The sequence below is a fragment of the Pipistrellus hanaki genome (genome assembly GCF_964339955.1).
Source record: "Pipistrellus hanaki genome assembly, chromosome: 18".
In the NCBI taxonomy this organism is placed as follows: domain Eukaryota; kingdom Metazoa; phylum Chordata; class Mammalia; order Chiroptera; family Vespertilionidae; genus Pipistrellus; species Pipistrellus hanaki.
This window is the reverse complement of record NC_140520.1, coordinates 31,118,850-31,139,471: the sequence shown is the minus strand read 5'-3', so window position 1 is coordinate 31,139,471 and position 20,622 is coordinate 31,118,850. Positions and strand designations below refer to the sequence as shown.

The 20,622-nt window shown below is 50.5% G+C and overlaps 1 protein-coding gene across 4 annotated transcripts in view; it reads left to right on the top strand.

Annotated features, from left to right (window-relative positions):
• Nucleotides 1-20,622, top strand: part of RASSF5 (Ras association domain family member 5) — a 72,139-nt gene that overhangs the window by 25,252 nt on the left and 26,265 nt on the right. For 2 of the 4 annotated variants that reach the window (XR_014793336.1, XM_084865899.1), the window contains exon 2: nt 1,210-1,331. Coding sequence is in view for 2 of the 4 variants with exons in the window: in XM_084865899.1 (XP_084722025.1) it covers nt 1,210-1,331 (122 nt within the window). In the remaining 2 variants the exon portion in view is untranslated. Of the gene's footprint in view, nt 1-1,209; nt 1,332-19,646; nt 20,148-20,622 lie in introns of those variants that run through there. The other 2 variants (XR_014793337.1, XM_084865900.1) reach the window with 1 other exon arrangement.

Genomic DNA, 20,622 nt, shown 5'->3' with positions numbered 1-20,622 from the left:
CCCTCTCTCTTGCTCTCTGAAATCAGTTTTTAAAAATCTGTATTTTAAAAAGTTATCCTCTAGTGACCAGGATATCCCAACCAGTCCAGGCTCTTGAGTTGCCGACCACCAGCCCTGCCCCCACCAGCCAGGCCCTCACCCCTGTAACTGGACCTCTCTTCTGCCTTGAAGATCCTGGAAGCTACGGCTCTGCCACCATGCTGTGTGCTTTTGGGCACTTCCCTTTGCCTCTCTGGGCCTCGGTTTTCCCAAGGCCCACGAGGTCCTGCTCCCATGGGCGTGAACACTGTCTGTGACCCGTGTGCTTTTAGCCTGAAGCACCTGGTGTGGGATGTGGTCTGGAGGCTGTGTCAGCTGGATTAGAGAAGTCATGCCCACATTTCTAGACGGGGCAGGTCAGAGACGGGAAGCAGCCTTTCCTGCTGCCAAGGACAAAGCTTTGGTGTATGGATGCACTTGTAACCTGTGAGGACCTGTTCTCCCTTAAAACCAGAGACATTCCGTGCCCTGGGCATGGGCTGCTGTGACCTACATTTCACAGTCGGGCAGAATGAGGCCCAGAAGAGTCAGGCCCTTCCCCAAGGATCCACGGTCCCTGGAGACCAAATTAATGCAAATTGATGTAAATTCGTGTAAATTCATGTGAATTAGTATGAATTAATGTGAATTAATACAGATTAATGTATCTTCGTAGAAAGGTGATCTGACCTTGAGAAAGTCATTAACATCCCTAAGCCCCAGTTTTTTGTCTGTAAAGTGATAACAATAATGACTGCACGGTCACACAAAGTAAGAGAGGCCAAGACATCGGCCTACTTGGTTTTATTGTGCTTCTCTCATTGTTCTTCAAGGATACCATGGTGCTTACAAATTGATGTTTGAGCGGGTCCATTGGCGCATTGGCCCCCTCCGTGTCTCTGCGTCACATTTCGGTAACCCTCTCCGTAGGTGGTGTGACTTGCTTTATTGCAGAATTCACTTTATGGCATTGGTCTGGAACCACACGTGCAGGATCTCCGAGGCAGGCCTGGCTAGCACTGGTCAATGTTGGCCATTTGTAATGGCGTGGAGCGCAGGGCCTCATTCTCAGCGTGCTCTCCCACCGTCCACTGTTCTCTCCCGTGCCTTTCCCTCTTGGAGCGAGATGCAGTCCCCCAAGGTTTTTCTCGGGAAGCCTGGCCCCTGACCCCGCTTCTCTCTTCCCTCCAGACTGTAAGTTCACCTGCCACCCAGAGTGCCGCCACCTGATCCAGCTGGACTGCAGCCAGCAGCAAGGCCCGCTCCGGGACAGACCTTCTCCGGACTGCACGCTCACGCCGACCGCTGGCCAGGTAGGCAGCACAGCTGGGGCGCCGGGCTGGGAACAGCTCTCGCAGGAGGTCTGGTGAGCAGGAGGGGGCATGAGTATTGCACACGTGCCGGATGTTGGGGTCCCCTTCTGGCCAGGTGACCAGACATACATTCTGATTCTGCTCGATGTTCGTAGAATGTTCATCAGCTTTCCGGGTGTGTTCTTTTCCGATATGTGGATTCTTCCCTCCCCCGCACATACCACCAAAGCAGTTCTCTGAAACCAGCTGCGTGCCTCGCAGTTCAATTCACTCTCTGCCCCCCTCACCTTCAGATGCCCATTGCAAGTCCAGGTGGTCCCCTGGGCTTCTGACCTGCCGGCTATAGATCGAAGGTTCCACATCTCCTTCCTTGGGTTTGTTTGATTTGCTAGAGTGGCTCGCAGAACACAGAGGAATACGTTACTCAGCAGATTATTATAAAAAGATACTGAAAGGTTAAAGTTGGTGATGCAAGGGCAGGCTTAAGAGCCATCTCAGACAGTGAATAAGGAAAAATGGAATTTATTTAAGGAAAAGGGGATGGGGATGGGGATATCCAAAGGGAGGGGCTGATCCAAAGGGTATTGGGTCCATAGATGACGGCAAAAATACACTTAGGACAGGGAAACAGGAAGGGCCTAGTAGAAGCAGCAGGAGAGCCTAGGCTGGGCTGCTGTGGCTCAGGGAACCTGCCTGGGAGACAGGTTCAGGGGGTTAGCCCGGGATGAGCTGCCGCTGCCGATTGCTCTCCTGGTTGGGTCCTTATAGGGAAGAGGGGGAAGGGAATGGCAGGGCGTGCTCCTTGGAGGATATCTCTCTCTCTCGCAGGTGGAAATCCTAGGGGAGGTTTTGGGGAAGGGTCTAAATAGAATGTTCATTAGCTTTCCGGGTGTGCTCTTTCAGGGTCGTTGTCTTCACTGATTGGCTGGTGCCAGGGCAGAGGGTCATTAGTCAATGTGGCTGGTCCTAAGGCAGCCAGGGCGGCATTTGTCTGGTTTTACTACTTTTCTGAGACTGGAGCTGAAATACAACTGAGGCCCCACTGGTGCACGAATTCGTGCACTGGGCCTCTAATATTGAAAAGGAGTGGTGAAAGCAGACATCGCTGTCTTGTTCTTAGAGGAAATGTTTTTGTTTTTGCCCATTGAGTATGATGTTGGCTGTAGACTTGTCATATATAGCCTTTATTATGTGGAGATATGATCCCTCTATTCCCATGTTGCTAAGAGATTTTATTTTAAAAAATGGGTGTTGTATTTTGTTTAAATGCTTTTTTTGCGTCTATTGATATCACCATGTAATTTTTGTCTTTTCAATTTATGTAATGTATCATGCTTATTAATTTGTGGATATTGTACCAGCCTTGCATCCCTAGAATAAATCCCACTTGGTCATGGTGTATGATCTTGCTGGATGTCATTTGCTAATATTTTGTTGAGGACTTCAGCATCTATATTCATCAAGGATATTGGCCTGTAGTTCTCTTTCTTTGTAGTGGCTTTATTTGGTTTTAGAATTAGGATAATGCTGGCCTCATAAAAAGAATGTGGAAGTATTCCTTCCTTTTGGATTTTTTGAAATAGTTTGAGGGGGATAGGTGTTAGTTGTTCTTTAAAGGTTTTGTAAAACTTCCCTGTAAAGCCATCCAGACCAGAGCTTTTGTTTGCTTGGAGTTTTTTTGTTTTTGTTTTTGTTTTACTTATTGTATTTCCTCAGTTATTGGCCTTTTTAAGTTTTCTGATTCTTTTCTGGTTCAGTTTTGGAAGATTGTATTTTTTTTTTTTTAGGAATTTGTCCATTTTGCCCAGTTGTCCAGCTTGTTGGCATATTGTTGTTCATAGCTTACAATCCTTTGTATTTCTGTGGTGACAGTTGTTACTCCACCCCTTTCTTTTGTGCTATTATTTATTTGGCTCCTCTCGCTCTGTTTCTTGATGAGACTGCTAGTGGTTCATCAATCTTTTTATCTTATCAAAGATCCAGCTTTTGGTTTCATTGATTTTTTTTTTTTGTATTATTTTTTTAGCCTCTATGTCATTTATTTCTGCTCTAATCTTTATTATTTCCTTTCTTCTATTTTGAGCTTTTCTTGTTCTCTTTTAATTCTTTAAGTTGTAGGGTTAAATAGTTTATTATTAATTTATCTTGATTTTTGAGGTATACCTGTAGTACAAACATGTCAAACATGGGTTGAGGCATGCAGCCCTCCAGCCACGGGTTTAACATGCTTGCTGTGCAATGAATTTCCCTCTCGGGACTCTTTTCACTGTGTCCCATAGATTTTGGGCAGTTGTGTGTTCATTTTCATTTGTTTCCAGGATGTTTTTTATTTCTTTCTTGATCTCATTGGTAACCTAATCATTGTTTAATAACATGCTATTTAGCGACCATAAGTCTGAATGTTTTTTAGTGTTTTTACTGTAGTTTATTTGTAATTTCATTCCATTGTAATCTGAGAAGATTCTTGATATGGCGTCAATGTTCTTGAACTTGTAGAGTTTTGTGTCCCAATGTGTTGTCTATCTTTGAGAATGACCCACGTGCACTTGAGAAGAATGTGTGTCCTGCTGCTTTAGGGTGAAAGTTAAATGTCAGTTAAATCCATCTGATCCAGTGTGTCATTTAGAGTCTCTGTTTCCTTGTTACATTTTTGTCCAGATGATTTATCCAGTGAAGTCAGCAGGGTGTTAAAGTCCCCTATCATGACTGTATTGCTGTCAACCTGTCAAAGTCCTCTGGAAGCTGTTTTACATATTTAGACAGATGCTCCTCTGTTGAGTGTATATATGTTTACCTGGGTTATATCCTTGTGTTGGATTGATCCCTTTAGTATTTTGTAGTGACCTTACTGTCTTTTGTGATGTCCTTCATTTTGAAGTCCATTTTGTCAGATATGATTATTGCTACCCTAACTTGTTTTGTTTTCATTTGCATGGAAGATTTTTTTTCCCCATCCCTTCCTCTCATCCTGTGTGAGTCTTTTGTTCTGAGGTGGGTCTCTTGTAGACAGTATATAATTGGTTCATGTGTTTTTATCCATTCAGCTACCCTATGTCTTTTGATTGGAGCATTTAATCCATTTACATTTAAGGTTATTATTGATAGATACTTATTGCCATTTAAATTCTGCATTTCTCTCTCTTTCTCTCTCTCTCTCTCTCTCTCTCTCTCTCTCTCTCTCTCTCTCTCTCCTTGTTATTACAGCAATCCCTTTAGTTTTTTGTTTGTTTGTTTGTTTGTTTGTTTTGCAGTGCTGGTATGGTGGGGATAAACTCTGTTAGCCTTTTTCTTTCTTTCTTTTTTTTTTTGGCGGGGTGGGGTGGGGTTGGGAAGCTCTTTTATTTCATCATCTATTTTGAATGATATAGCATTACTGGATATAGTAAGCTTGCTTTCAGATCCTTGTTTTTTATTACCTTTAATACTTCATGCCATTCCCTTCTGGCTTGTAGAGTTTCTGATGAAAATTCAGGTGTCAGCCTTATGGGAGCTCCTTTGTAGGTGAAAATTGCTTTTCTTCTTGCTGCCTTTAATATTCCCTTTTTGTCTTTAATTTTTGACATTTTAATTATGATGTGTCTGGGCGTGGGTCTATTTTCTTCTTGATTGGGACTCTCTCTACCTCCTGAACTTATGTGACTTTTTCCTTCACCAGGTTAGGGAAGTTTTCTGCCATTATTTCTTCAAACATGTTCTCTAACCCTTGCTCACTTTCTTCCCTTTCTGGTATACCTATTATGAGAATATAGTTATGTTTCATGTTGCCCCTCGGCTCCCTTAAGCTGTCCTCCTTTTTTTTTTTTTTTTTCTTTTTTCTTTTTGTTCCTCTGAGTTATTTTTTTTTCTACTCTGTCTTCTAATTCACTGACCTGATCCTCCACTTCCCCTAACCTACTATGTATTTCTTTCACTGTGTTCTTTATCAGTGCTATGTCATTCTGCATAGTTAACTATATCTTTTCTCATGCTATTGAGCCTCTTTGCCATCATGATATCTGAACTCTATGTCTGATAAATTTCTTACCTCCATTTCATTTAGCTCTTCTTTTGGAGAATTCTATATTTCTTTCATTTGGGGCTATTTATTTATTTATTTATTTTTTGTCTCCCCATTTTGCCTGCCTGTGTGGTTTTGTTTCTGTGTATTAGGTAGATCTGCTACAACTTCCAATCTCTAGTGCAGGACAATATCAGACACTGTTTGTGACTGGCCTTGAATACTGTTTGGAGGTATTAGCAATTCATAGTTTATGGCTTTCTCTGCTGGGGCTGATTGCCTTTGGAAAAGACCAAAATTTGCACCAGGGTCTGCTTTTCCTAGCCCCAGTCCCTGGATTGGATCAGGCAAAGACTCAAAGCCTCCAGTGACCTGCCTCTCCCTGAAGTCCCTTTGACACTCAGATGTGATTAGCCTCAAGCTATTGACCACAGGGTGAAGCAAGAGGTCTTCCAACAGGGTGAGTCAACTCCTTTGCCCAGGCAAAAAAAATAACTGGATAGCAAACGTCTGAGGAGAACATGAGGGAATGACTCAGCATAGGTAACCAAGATGAAGGCCCTCCAAGCTCCAACCCCAGAGCCACCAATCCTGGTCTGTCCTCAGACAGCTCCAGTCTACTCTTCCCTCTCCCTGTCAAAGCCCAAGATAAGTTGCACTCAAAATTTTGTGTTGGCCCTTTAAGAAGGTGCCTGCATTTTCAAACATCTCTCACTAGGACATAGCAACCCTGCTTCTCTTCACAACCAGATGTTATATAGGCATCTTTCTCAGTTCTGGTGCTCTGGGCTGGAGACCCAAGCTTGGTACTTAGACCCCAGAATTCACAGTGGGAACCTCCCCCCCCCCCTCCCCCACACACACACACACACACAGCTGAGCTATCTCTTGGAGACTTCAGCTGCTGTCTATGGGAGCCCTGCCAGCTCTTTCACACACACCTCTGCCCTTCCTACTTTCTGTCCTTGGTTATCAGGGTTCTCTCCAGCTAGTCCTCAGTTGATTTTCCAGGCTGGTTCTTCTGTATTTTAGTTGTATTTCCTATTTGGTCCTGGGAGAGTGTCCATGTCGCATCCACTTTCTCCGCTGCCTTGTTTTAATCTCCTAGCCCCCATGTGTAGGTAGGGTTCCAGCATCACCTCATTAACATGACAAGAGACATCTTGGTTGCTCTCATCACTCAGGAAAGTCCTAGGGTTTTATGAATTCTGTGCCTGAAATGGGGATAAAGACCAAATATATATATATATTTTTATGATTCTCAATATCACACACTGCTTTCCAAGAGATTGACAGAGAGGTGTGGAACAGGAATAGTGACACAGAGAAGTCTGCAGGGCCCTGTACGGAGCCCGCTTTGGCCCAGGGCTTTAAGCCAGAGGTGAGGGTGTGGGTATGAGGGGAGGGTGATGGTCCCAAAGAAGGCTCCTGAAGATCCTTTGAGGCCTTAAAGCCCTGGAGTGGTAGGAATGTGGAGCAGCCAGCCAGGCCTGATCAACCCCAGTGGAGCCAGGCAGATAGCTCCCACCTGCGTTAAAGGGCCAGGAAATTGGATGCCCAATGCAGCTCTTGGTTCTGGACTTTGCCACAGTGCTTGAACCAAATGTGTCTGGACTTTGATGTCTAGCATTTGGAAGGGTTACAGGAGAGCATTTATTTTTTTTCCTCTTTTGCATTGAAAAGGAGTTTATTGAGGATCTACAATGTGCCAAGCGCTGGTGAGAGTAGGAATAATAAACTATACACATCATAGCTTTTGTCCTCAGATAGCTTACATTCTGGCACGGGAGGCAGAATACAACCAAATAGTATATACCGTGATGCATGTTGCGGTTAAGAATATGAACCAAGCCGAAGCCGGTTTGGCTCAGTGGTAGAGCATCGGTCTGCAGACTGAAGGGTCCCAGGTTCAATTCCGGTCAAGGGCATGTACCTTGGTTGCAGGCACATCCCCGGTAGGGGGTGTGCAAGAGGCAGCTGGTCATGTTTCTCTCTCATTGACATTTCTAGCTCTCTCTCTCTCTCCCTTCATCCTCTCTGTGAAATATCAATAAAAATATATATTAAAAAAAGAAAAAAGGAATATGAACCAAATGTTTTGAGTCCACAGTGCAATTGTTTCTGTTGGAAAATCGGAAAGGAGTTCCCAAAGGAGATGACATTTGATCTGAGTCTTAATGTCTGAGTCAAAGGTTGCTAGCAGGTCAAGGAAGTAAGGAGTGTGCCAGGACGCCGTCCATGTATTCATTTAACAAATATGTTTTGGAAAAACAAACACAAAAATGTTTTGAATGTTGACCACATGCAGGCCCAGGAAGTCCAGGGACATAGTGATGGAGAAAGCAGATATGACTCCTGCCCTTGCCGTGCCTGCGGTAGAGCAGGGAAGCAAGACTTGAAACAGACAGGCTCCATGTGTGTGAGAGACCGTTCAGGGGCTGGATAGCCCCCTATTTCCTGAAGAGAATCTGAGAGAGCCTCGGGAACCCAGGGTTCGGCCCCCAAGTCCCCAGAACATGCTTTTTTGGACCTCGATGCACGTGATCAATGATGCCCAATCATCTGATCCACCCACGGGTGTTACCTACCTCTCAGCTATTCCCTCATGCCTTTTTCTCCCACTGAGAAAGCATTACTAGAAAGCAAACAAGGTGTGTGTTTTCATAAAAATGATATTGAATCAGTTCTAAAATATGTATTTTAGCCCAACCCGTGTTGCTCAGTGGTTGAGCATTGACCTAGGAATCAGGAGGTCATGGTTCAATTCCCAGTCAAGATACATGCCTGGGTTTTGGGCTTAATCCCCAGTGGAGGGAGAGGGGGGACGTGCAGGAGGCAACTGATCAATGATTCTCTCTCATCATTGATGTTTCTCTCTCTCCCTCTCCCTTCCTCTCTGAAATCAATAAAAGTCAATCACAATATGTATTTTAAAATCCTATCCTCCATAATAGTAACTGCTATGGTATGGTCTGAATGTAACCCAGCCTCTTGGGAGGGCCTTGTGCCTAGCTGGAAACTATCCATTCAGGTGGGGGAGGGGGAGCAGGGAGGGCAGGAAAAGGAGAAAGCACAGATTTGACTCCCAAAGCCCTGGTGAGTGGTGCAGATTTTTGCTGAAGGTGTTCCTTCGAAGAAGGAAAAGGGAGGCTAATAGCACATCATAGAGCAACATTTCCTAATCTTATTTAAACAACTCTTTACTTTCCCAATTTTCTGCCCCATCTGGAAGCTTCCAAGCCTCTCTTCTTTCTGTTCCCCTTAAATCTACCCATCTCCCAACCTGGAGCCTGCTTCCCTCACTGCTTCCAGGGCCCCCCTCAGTCTCCTCTATTCTTCCTTCTAAAACAGCAGGTCTCAGAAGGGGGGTGATGGGACCCCCCCCCCCGGGGGGGGGGGGCATCTGGCAGCTTCTGGAGACGGCTTTGATGATCACACCTGGAAGGTGTTACTGGCATCTGGTGGTAGAAGCCAGGGATTGTGCCCCCTCCAGTGCACAGAAAAGGCCCCTACAGCAGAGCCATCTGACCCCAAACAGTGCGGGGCCCTGGCCAGGTAGCTCACTTGGGTAGAGCATCCATCCCGGTATGCTAAGCTTGCCAAGGGTTCAATCCCTGGTCAGGACATATACAAGAATCAACCAATGAGTGCATAAATAAGTGGAACAACAAATGGCTGTCCCTCACTTTCTCTCTCCCCCTTCCTAAAACAACAAAACAAAACAAACAAAAAACAAATGCCGAGGTTGAGAAACCCTACCGCTGCTTAGCCAGCTGCCAGGGGTGGTGAGCAAAAGGCCCCAGAGCAGGGCCTGGGGTGTGCCATGTACACCGTCTCATCCTCAGAAAGTCAGCGGTGAACAGGTGCTCCCCGATCTGAGTATCTGGAAGCAGAGGGACCCCCTTTCTCTCAGTTGGGGCCCTCTGGCTGTGTCTAGAGCAGAAGCACGCTGACATGGAGAGGGAGCCACACAGAAACATAGAAGGAGCCAGGAGTCCCCTGTGGGCGGGGAACAGCCCTCAGCCAGCAAACGGCCTGGCGGGGGAGTTTTGGGGGGGGACAGGGGGTTCGGTGGAGGGAGGGCTGCTGTGTTTGCCTTGGACGGCCAGGCTGCATGCTTCAGCACAAGCGGGGCAGGACCTAGCCTTCTATCAATAGAGCCCGGGCCCTGCTCCAGCCTCCTTCGCCTTTTCTGAAAAGCTGGTTTGTGCTGATTTCCGCCTTGGCTGGCTTTTCTGTTCAATACCAGGATGGACTTGCTTTCACCTCGACACCCGTCACCTGGGCTGGCTCACCTAATGTGCGAGTGCATTTTCCGGGGGGGTAGGGCGGAGTGGGGGGGTTATGGTGGCTAGGGCCTCGGTCTGAGCTCAGCTCATCCGGGGATGTACAGCAGTGAGGGGGTCTCTGCCTGGTGGAGTTTTGCTGTTCCCTTCCATGCTGTCTGACTAACCAGATACTGTCATGTGTTTCTAGGGCAATATTTTCTAAAAAGGTGATACATGTTTTCTTAATATTTTCTAAAAAGGCCGTACATTTTTTCTTTGAGGGGAAAAAAGACAAAATCATGGGATGTCCTCCCTCCGGAGAGAACCACTGTAGGGGAGCATTTTTCTTTCTTTCTTCCTGCACATTCATACATGTTTCCAGTCACTGTGGAGGTCATCCTCTAGGTAAGCATGTGGCTCAGCCTTTGAAAGCAGGAGTCCCAGGCTCCTCTGTCACCTCTCTGCCACGCCTGAGGGAGGCGGGAGGAGGAAGAGGGGCAGATGTGTGTGTGGGGGGTGGGGGGCCTCTGAGCCCCAACTCTACTCACAGGACCATGTGGGGTGTGCAGAGGATTGGAGAATGGCAGCTGGGAGCTCAGAAGCAGTGCTTTGGTGTCTGTCCTTGGACACCCTGAGACCTGTGAGGTCCGACTGTTCCCTTGGGTGCCTGTTGACCAAGCAAATCCCTTCGAGTCCCCCAGATCCCGTCTTCAGGTTACGCCTGCTTCCCCGAGAACACAAAGGCCGCCATACGCTGCCAAACCGGCTGCGGTTCTTGCTTTTCCCTTGGAGGCCTGCCCCAGAGGCTTCATACTTTATATACGTCAGGTGGTCTTACAGGTGCGGGATGGAAAAGACCCTCGGGCTTCCCCCGGTGCCCAGGATGAGGTGAGACCTCTGCTGGTCTGGGCCGGTCCCTTCATTGCCTTCGGAAAGGCAGGCCCGAAGGGAGGGAGTCCTTACCCCAAACTGTTCTCACCGCCACCTGCTGCCGCCCACGGGGGTCCTGAGGGCCTGTCCCTGTGGCCCTTGGTGCTGTTTTTCTTGGTACGTGGAAGGCACCGATGACAAGAAAAAGGACTCTTTGTTCCGCTGGAATCCCTGCGGCCAGGCATTGACCGTATGTCTGGCAGGCCGCTTCCTCCCCCTCCCCCGGGCCCTGCAGAGCCAGGAGCCACTCAGGAACCAGACTCCCAGGTCCCGGCCGCCAAGTCCAGCCCCTCCCACAGCAGTTCCCAGGCCTCCTTCCACTTAGGGCTCTGGCCAGACCCGTGTCCCACCTCCGCTGTTATGTACCCAGTGTTTCCCTTTGAATAGACTCACTCAACCTGAGTTTGTGGTAAAGGGACTTTGAAAAGCCTTGAATCACTGTTTGATGGACTTGGGATTTTTTTCCTGACATGTTTAAATTAATACTTAATCTCTAAAATGAAAAGAAAAATGTGTCGAAGGACGGCCTCAAATTCCTTTGCACAGAGTCATTGAGCCAAGCACGGCTCTGAAATCCCCAGAGCCATGCGTGGGAACTGCTGCCCACAGAGTCCAGCCTGGTACCTGCCTCCAGTGGGTGCCCGGGGGCAGCTGGTGCCTGAGGGGCACTGAGCAGTGGAAAGAGCTTCAGGGAGCTGGGAGGGCATGCCCGCCACCCACACTGCTACCCGGTGCTTCCAAAGGAGAGACGGACCCGTATGTACTAACAGGGAATAGCGAGAAGTGAAAACAAGTACACATGGGGCAAACCCGTATGTTGTGTGTGTGCGTGTGTGTGCGTGTACAGGGAAGGTCTGGCAGATGCCCAGCCAACCACTGGAGGAGATTTCACTTAGGAAAGGGTGGGAGTGGAAAAGGGTGGAGTTTTGCTGTTCCCTTCCGTGCCGTTTGAATAACCAGATACTGACATGCGTTTCTAGTACAATATTTTCCAAAAAAGGAGGTACATGTTTTCTTAAGCAAAAGAGAGACCCCCTAGCCTAGGTGACAGAGGAGCTAGGTTCTAGGCCAGACTGTGCAGACGAGATCACTGGTGTGTGACCCAGGACAGACCTCCCAGGGTCTCGGCCTCAGGTGTCCCCTCTGAGAAATGGGACAGCAGGCAGGGTGGGTGTGCGGCTCCGAGAGATGTGGGTGGCTGCCTGTGCAGAGGAAGGGTGAGCATCCAGGGCCGTTTTGGTGCCTCTAAAAGCCTAACTGGATTTTTTTAAATCTCCTCACCGCTGTGGTGAAAGCCCTCAGTGGCTTCCTGTAGCCCTCCACTCCTGTCTAAACCTCTCAGGCTGGCTCTGCCAATTCTCCAGAACACGGGCAGATGGGTTACTGTCCTGTATGTACCACCAGGACACTGTGCCTTTGGGGTTTGGGTGGGCACTTCTAACTACACGGCTAAGCGATTATCCTCCTTTGCAGCCCAAGTTATTACTCCACCCCATTGATAAAAAAGACCCAGACCCTGTCCCCATTCACCAAAGGGACAGAGGCTTCCAAAGCTCCCGGTAGATCAGTCCGGCCTGCTGGTCTCAGTCTGACCCATTGCTGCTGCCTTTCTGCTGCATCCCTCCCCCCATGAAGCTGCTGTCATTCCTTAGCAGGGCCCCTGTGGAACCATCTCCCTCAGCCCCTGCAGCCGCTGAGCGGAGATTCAGCTGGCTTATAGAGCTAAGTTTCCTGGCACCCTGCCCCCCCGCTTCCTCCCCAGTCTTGCCACTGCCTCTGTACTTGGGCTCTGTCTTTCCAGAACTTTTCGGAGGGGAAGCACCTGGGGCCAGTTCTGCCCCAGTCTTCAGCCCAGTGGCCATGTGTTGAACCCTGAACTACCACAAGGGGGAGCTGGGGAGCAAGAAAAGGGGAGGGCAGTGGGGGACAGGTCTGTCCCTCCTGAGGGCCTGCCTCTCCCTCTTCCTAACAACCCCTCTGGATAGATACCCACCTCAGTGGATTCTGGGGGCTGGGGCCCCTCTGAAATGTTCCATGAATGTCTATCAAATTGAATTGTGGTTGATAACAACAGTAGCTGCTATTCACGGAGGCACAGCATGTGCTCCACTTGTTTATCAATTACTGAGGCATGTTGAAATCTCCAACTTTAATCGTGAATTTCCCAATTTCTCCATATAGTTCTATCTTCCTGTATTTTGAAGCTCCATTATTAAGTGCATAAGAATTTAGGATGATTATTTCATTTTGTTAACTAACCCCTTTTTTTCTTTTCTTTTCTAATAATATATTTTATTGATTTTTTACAGAGAGGAAGGGAGAGGGATAGAGAGCTAGAAACATCGATAAGAGAGAAACATTGACCAGCTGCCTCTTGCATACCCCCTACTGGGGATGTGCCCGCAATCAATGTACATGCCCTTGACCGGAATCGAACCTGGGACCTTTCAGTCCGCAGGCCGATGCTCTATCCACTGAGCCAAACCGGTTTCGGCACTGACCCCTTTCTTTACATGACAAAATAACCTTCTCATCCCTGGTTATATTCTTTGCTCTGAAATCTACTTTGATATCATTGTAGCCACTTCAGCTTTCTATTGATTACCATTAGGGTGGCATTTCTTTATTCATCCTTTTACTTTTAGGCTATTTGTGTCTTTGTATTTAAAGGTCATTTCTTATAGACAGCAGATAGCTAGATCTTTTTTTCTTTAATCCAGTCAGATAATCTCTGCCCTTTAATTGGGTTATTTAGATCATTTACATTTAATGTGATTATCGATACAAGTAGATTTAAGTCTGTCATCTTACTATTAGTTTTCTATTTGTCCTAGCTGTTCTTTGTTCCCTTTTTCATTTTTTTGTCTTCTTTTGGGTGAATTAAATATATTTTATGATTCCATTTTATCTTATGCACTGCCAGCCTGCCTACATGTGCCAGTCCCCAGCCTCTCTCTAAGCTAGGGGTGTCGAACTCAATCAGAGAAGGGGCCAAAATCTAAAATCCAGCCTAAATCGCGGGCCGAATGGTTTACTGAACAGTCATAAACTGACAATGTCATAAACTGACAGCGGAGTGTAGTGATGACAGCGAGGTGCGGGCCACATTGCAAGGCTTGGCGGGCTGGATTTGGCCCGCGGGCCTTGTGTTTGACACATGTGCTCTAAGCTATGGCTACCTCTGGGACATCCAGTCCACTCTCCACAGATTTCCCTCCATGCTCTAGAAGCCAGAGGTGCCGGCCAAAGCTGTCAGGGATTTGACTTCAGCAGACAGTTGGCCTCTCACAGGAGCTGCTCCAACGCCTCTCTGAACAACTCAGGCTGACTCACAGGAGCCCCTTTCTGGCCAGGCAGAGCTGAAAGGCGCAACCCAAACAGGAACTATTTAAGATCCTGGCTCTGAGAGGGGGAGAGCTCTAGTATTTATTTCTCCAGAAATCCTTAAGCCCCGGTGACATTTCTCTGTGCTCCTCACAGCCTCAGCCACTGCTTCTACCCAGGAAGCAATAGGCTGCCGAGATGACCTCTGGCTGGGCCAGGTCAGGCCTGTGGCTCTGAGGCGTCCACAGAGCCCTCTGTCTATGTGTAGAAGTTCAAGACCTGTTCCCACTGTGACCACACCCACCTGGCCATCAGAGGACTGGCCTTGGCTGGAGAGGGGCCCTGCGAGGTGTGGGGTTGGTCAGACACACCTTTTGTGCTTCTCTAGTCTTCCCAAAGGAGAGCAATTGGCAGGCAGACTCCTTGGGCCTGGCTCAGACCTGCAGGAGCTCTTCAGGCCCACGGCTCTTGTAACTGCCGTGGCGACTGTAAGTGTCCAATCCAAGCTGCTAGCCTGGCGGCCAAGCAAGAGAAGTGCAGGGTGGGCTAGAACCCCCGAGAAAGCGAACCTTCTGTGAGTCTAACCTGAACGGTGTGCAGCCACTCACCTCTTATAACAGGAAGCCGTCTGGAGAGAAATTAACTTCTCCGCTGTGCACAGTCGGTTCGTGCGGTCAAATGCTCTTCTCAGGGTGGGAGGTAGCATTCTTTAAAATAAATAAATATATATATATATATATATATAATTGATTTTTTTACAGAGGAATAGAGAGTTAGAAACATCGATCAGCTGCCTCCTGCATACCTCCCACTGGGGATGTGCCGGGAACCAAGATACATGCCCTTGACCAGAATCGAACCTGGGACCCTTCCATCTGCAGGCCAACGCTCTATCCACTGAGCCAAACCGGTCAGAGCAGGAAGTAGCATTCTTAAGATATAACCCAGAGTGGACACCTGGGAGAGGTGGCTTCAGAGAGGCATGGGAAGGTGTGGGAGGGGTAGAGGTTATTGGCGAATATGGGTCAGGAGGTCGGGAGGATATATTGTAGGAGGAGGATATTGATGGGCAAGAACCAAACCACAAAAGGGCAGGGTGGATGCTGGGAAAGTGAATTGAGGGAACCTTGATTGTGGCCTGAGATGAATGTGAACTGTTGACTCGGCATTGAAGGACCCACTCCGACTATGGGATGTCCCTGGAGTCATTGGAGGAAGGACAGCAGTTATAACGGAAAGTTGTCAGACACGGAGGCTCTGGGTTTGCAGTCTGATTCTACCGTTCACTCGCTGTGTGACCGCTCTGAACCTCAGCTTACTCTTCTGTACATTACCTTCTTGCAGGGCTGTTAGGATTGAGATCATGAAATGTGTAAGAGTTCGGTGAATCTAATGATAATTTCTTATTTCATGTCCTACTAGACTGCACATTATGAGAAGGCGGGGACTGTGCCATATTTGAGCCTGAACTTGAACCCCGAGGCTAGTGCTTGCCATGTAGAAGGTGCTCAGTAAAGATTTGTTAAATGAACATCTGAAAGAATAAGCAACTAGATCTTGGTACATAGTAGTTACTCAATAATTATTAGTTGTTAACGAACTAGGACAGTGGTCGGCAAACTCATTAGTCAACAGAGCCAGATGTCAACAGTACAACGATTGTAATTTCTTTGGAGAGCCAAATTTTTAAAACTTATTCAGAAGAAATGCCACTTCTTCAAAATAGACTCGCCCAGGCTGTGGTGTTTTGTGGAAGAGCCACAGTCAAGGGGCCAAAGTGCCTCCTGTGGCTCCCGAGCCACAGTTTGCAGATCACTGGACGAGGAGGTTTTATGTTATCACAATGGTGATCAGATCTTGGTCTAGAAGGGGAACTTGGGCAACCAGGAGGCACAGATGGGAACAGGGAAACTACTGGAAGGCTTTGCACTAATGTAGGCTGTGGCATCCCCGGAGATGGGAGAGACCTGGGGGAAGGAGCAGGCGGAAGTGAGGCCGGGAAGAGCCAGGCTGCAGGGGGAGGGCTGTGCGCTCAGTGAGCAGGTACTCACCTGGAGCTGCCTGGAGACAAAGGATTCGGAGACGTGAGTCTGTGGGTGTGATGGATGCCATCGGGTGGCACCGGGTAGACTCAGGCCCCTGGAGACATGGGCACATGGGCACGTAGGGGAAGAAGACAGTCCTTGGCTGGACTCTAAAGAACCCCAGGGAGCTAACAGGGAGCCAGGCACAGACGGACTGAGGAAGTGGGTCCTGACTCGCTTGCGAAGGGCTGTGAGTTCACGCGAGACTCCAGTGTTCCGGGCCCGGGTTCTGCACCGGACCAGCCAGGCCGGTTCGGCTCCGCCACACATGCACCGTCGCTGTATATACAGGTGACTTCACCCGCCTCCCTCTCTGCAAAACAGAGATAATAACGGCAGCTTCCTCGTCGGTTTGCTGTGGGGATGCCGTTAAAAGGTCACTAGGACACTGCCTGCACATCGTGGCTACTGATGATTCAAAAAGTACGTTTCCAGGGTGTGGTGGCACCTCACCCCGGTGTCCAGCCCCTGAAGGCAGCTCTCCCTCTCTGACACCCCTCGAGTGGGCTGAGGGCCCAGCGTGCTCACGCTGGAGGCGGAGCTGGGTCCAGAGAACCACTTCCGACCTTGTCTCACATCACAGCTTTTCTGGAGCAGAAAGAACCAGGGGGAGGATCCAGCGGTGGGATCCGGCCGCCTGTCGGGGTGCACTGGGGAAGGAAGGAAGCGTAGTGTCATGCTTTTCATCATCGGACACTTTGGGACGGGGAGGTCGCCCACTCACCATTTCAGTGGGGCCCCTGAACCCCACCATGGATTTAGGGTTCCGGATGCGCTGCTTGAGGTGCAGGCCCCTCTTCCAGGGCCCAGGGACAAGGACAGCCCGTTCCCATCCTTTGTGTGTTCTCCTCTCGGTACATAAGAGAAGGCTCTCTGTGCCCCCTTCCCCCCACCCCTGCCCCCACCCGAGGTTATCACTGCTGCTGGTTATTCGCAGGGAAGAGGCCATTGGACACGGACAGGAATCCAGCCTTCTCTCTTTGGGACCCTGGGCTCCAGCCTGAGTTTTCCTCTGGAGGCTGGCCAGCTTATGGCATTATACACCGAGTGGCCAGGTTATTATGATCTCTGAATGCATAATAATCTGGCCACTCAGTGTATACCCTATATAATAAAAAGGCTAATATGCAAATTGTCTCCTCGACTAGCAGGCAGGCCTGCCAACTGCCCATGTCTCCTCCCCCTGGCCAGACCCCACCCATATATTGAGTGGCCAGATTGTTATGCATTTAGAGATCATAATAATCTGGCCACTCTGTGTATATGCACATGCGGATTTCTTCTATTCCGGGATCCTCAACCAGTGCAGTCTGTTTTGCTGACTTTTTCCGAGAGCCTAGATTCTCTGAGCCTAGAGAATGTGGGCCCGAGACACAGTACCAAGGGTTCAGAGGTGTGAAAGGTGTGAGCTGTGATGGAGCGTGCGGCTCCCCTCCATTTGCTCGCCTGTGAAAAGGGGCTAATCGCTGCTCTCAGCGTTACAGAGCACCCTGCGTGAAGTAATGGCTGGTAAAAGGGCTGTGCAAAGCCCTGTTGAGACATCGAGATTTCGTCATATTTGCGACGGCCCCGAGCAGCACCGCAGAGAACACCGTGTCCCTTAGAGCTGCTCCCGTCATGGCTGGCTGTCCGGTGCGCGGCTCCCAGGGCGAGGCCGGGCCCACGCCGGGCCTCTGTCCTGCTGTTTGACACAGGCGCTCTCTGTGTTTTGAGATCGCGCGTTCTGACGCGTGACTCTGCAGGTGCTGGGCAGAGGTCCGTCCGTGACCCCAAGGGCACGGTGTGGCCACACAGACGCTGGGGCCGTTTTTTTCCCTACGTGTTGGAGTCCCACCGAGCAAGAAGTCCCTTTGACAAAGGAAAAGTGTGTTTCTTCGCTGGCCGGCCACAGCAGGTAGGCTGCCAGTGATGGCCGGGGTCATGCCGGGCCCCTCTTTGCAGGATTCCACACGTTGGCATTGGGCTTGGAGGTACTGCCAAAGCCAATACCAGCCTCTTCGGCTGAACCATTGTCTCTGGGGAACCCCCTGAAAAAAAAAAAATAGTTTCTAAAATACTCATTTGAAGAAAAGATTGCTCCAGACAAAGCCAGAACCTACTTTTAACCCCACTCACATCAGCTCTTCCCCTCAGTCAGCCCGTAGCTCACCTCGGCCCCCCACGTCTGCTCTCTGCCTCCCCCATGACCTCCCTGTCCCAGGAGGCGGGCCCCCTGGTAGGGGAGGGCCTTCTGAGCCCAGGCGGCCAGCAGCTAGGCGCTGGCTCTCGGCTCTCTCCAGCCCGTGCCTGCCAGGCCCCACAGCCTTCTGGGAGGAAGACTGTGTGGGAGGATGGAGCCAAATCGGGCTGCAGTTTGAAACCCCCTGGAGCAGTCAGATTTGGCTGAGGTGGAGGAGGGAGTGGGTTCCTCAGGGAAGTAACCGGAGCTTAAAACGGAGTTGGCAGCGTGGTGTCGGGGCCGAGTCTAGCCCTCTGCCCACCTTGTGCCCTGGACTGCATTGTTTCAGAGCTGCAGGAAGAGCCACACAGGCTTGGACCCCTCTCAGACCCTCTCTGGGGCTCCCAGGATCCATCAGACCCCATGGGCACGGTGCCCCCGGCATCGCCAGGCTCGGAAAGCTTTGCCTTCTTTTTCCGGGACTCCGGGCCACACTGGATGGAAAGATGGCAGAGTGCACATCGAAGCAGTCCCACCCCTGCGGAGAGACTGCATCGCCGCGGCTGAGGGTACAGGCCCTAGAATAGCACAGTGTCCTGCTGTGTAACCCTGAGCCTCAGTCCCCGCATCCATAAAATGGGGATCATCATCTCTACCTTCCGGCTGTTGGGAAAGTTAAACGACGAGCTGCATGTAAATTACCTGGCCCATGCAGCCCTTGTATGAACGCTGGCAGCTATAACTACTGAGTACAAACGCGGTCTGGGGAGTTGTGTGTGTGTGCAGGGGTGGGGGGGTTACGGATAGGGTTAGTGCCCTAATTGCTGTGAAGGATTCAGCCCCGGCCAAGGAAGGTGGCCTGCACCCAGTCCTCCAAGGGGAAATGTAAATGAGCTGTCCATGGTGGTAAGGACAAGATCTGGCAAAAACCCCTCTGGGCCGGAGTGTCAGGGAAAGGCACAAATAACAGGGTGTTGTCCCCAGGCTCCTTCAGTACCCTGAGGCTCTCAGAGGTCAAGTTCCCTGGCGGGGAGGGGCGGCTTCTCTCCAGGTTGCCATAACTTTGCATTTGATTTGCATGTGCTTGTCCTCCCCCTCCCTCCCAGTGTCTCCTGACATTTCCAAGTAAAAATATTGCTGCTCTCCAGCCAGGCCAAATATCGATTTCCTCCTTCTCCAGTGCCTTCTCTAACTCCTCTGATGGACTAGGCTTCTGCACCCAGTGGGTGGGGAATGGGAGGACGGGGTGCGAGGGGGAGGGGAAGGAGGAGGGACGGCTGACCTTATGGCACCTTCCCCCAGTGAACGGGGGATGAGAGGAGCTGTCTGCAGGACAGAGAGGATAGAAGGACACCCTCCCTCCCTCCCCCCAATCAGGCCCATCCTGGTCTATTTCTCCTTTGCATCCTTAATCAGACCTGCAGTGCCCTAAGCCCGCTGGCACCGGGGTGGGTCCGTGGCACCGAGTGGGTGGAGAGGTGCAGGGGAGGGAGGGAGGGAGGGAGGGACGCCGCTTTGAGGAACCTTGCAGAGGAAGTGGCTTCAGCAGCGCCCTGGCCGCCCGGGCAGGAAAGGCGCGGGGAGGCGGGCGGCGGGGGAGGTGTGGCGATGGCGCTCGGCGCTCCGGGCGGCGGGAGGCAGCGGGCGCCCAGGACGTGAAGCCCTGAAACCACAGAGGCCAGGGGAGCCGGCGGGCGCGGCAGGTCGGACCCGTGTTTGCAGCCTCTGACGGCGGTGGGTGCACCAGGAAGGGAGCAGGTTCCTCGCTGGAGCCCCCAGGCCGGGTGAGCTACCCAGGCAGCGGGTCCCTGAGCGGCCGGCGGGCTCCGGACAGGGGCTTAGGCTCCGGGCACTGCTGCGTCCCCGGGCGCGTCCCCAGGCGGCCCGGCCAATGCGCTGTGGGTCCGGGTCCGAGTCCCGCCCGTGCTCGGCTCAATGACGGTGGACAGCAGCATGAGCAGCGGGTCCTGCCGCCTGGAGGACGAGCTGGAGGAGTGCTTCTTCACGGCCAAGACCACCTTCTTCAGGCACCTGCAGAACAAGCCCTCTGCCAAGGTAACCGTGCTCGGATGCCGATGCGAGAGAGGCTCTCCTGGGCGGGTGGGGAGGACCCTCTGTGGTCTCGGAGGGCAGCGTTCTCCTGGCCAACAGGCCGGGCCATGTGCTGCCAGGGCGGGTGGGCAGCTGGCTGGGGACCCTCCGGACGCGGCTGGGCAAGACCAGAAGTTTGATCCAGAGCCCCTCGGGGACCATCAGCAAAAAGAGGTTTTCTTTCTACGGCTCCGTTCAGCGTTTCCTGTCCCCTCGACCTTTCCAACATGGCTCTCCACAGTTTGGGGATGGTGCTTGGTGCGGGGTTTGGCCACATGCTCACCTGGGGCCGGGAGAGGGATGGGCAACTGTTTTTTTTCTTTTTTTCTTTTCTTTTCTTTTGTCATTTCCCCCCCAAACCCGCACTTTGGAGCTCTAGATAGAAAGCGGGCCTCGGCCAGTGCCTCCGGAGGAGGGTAAACCTCCACAGGCTGAGGCT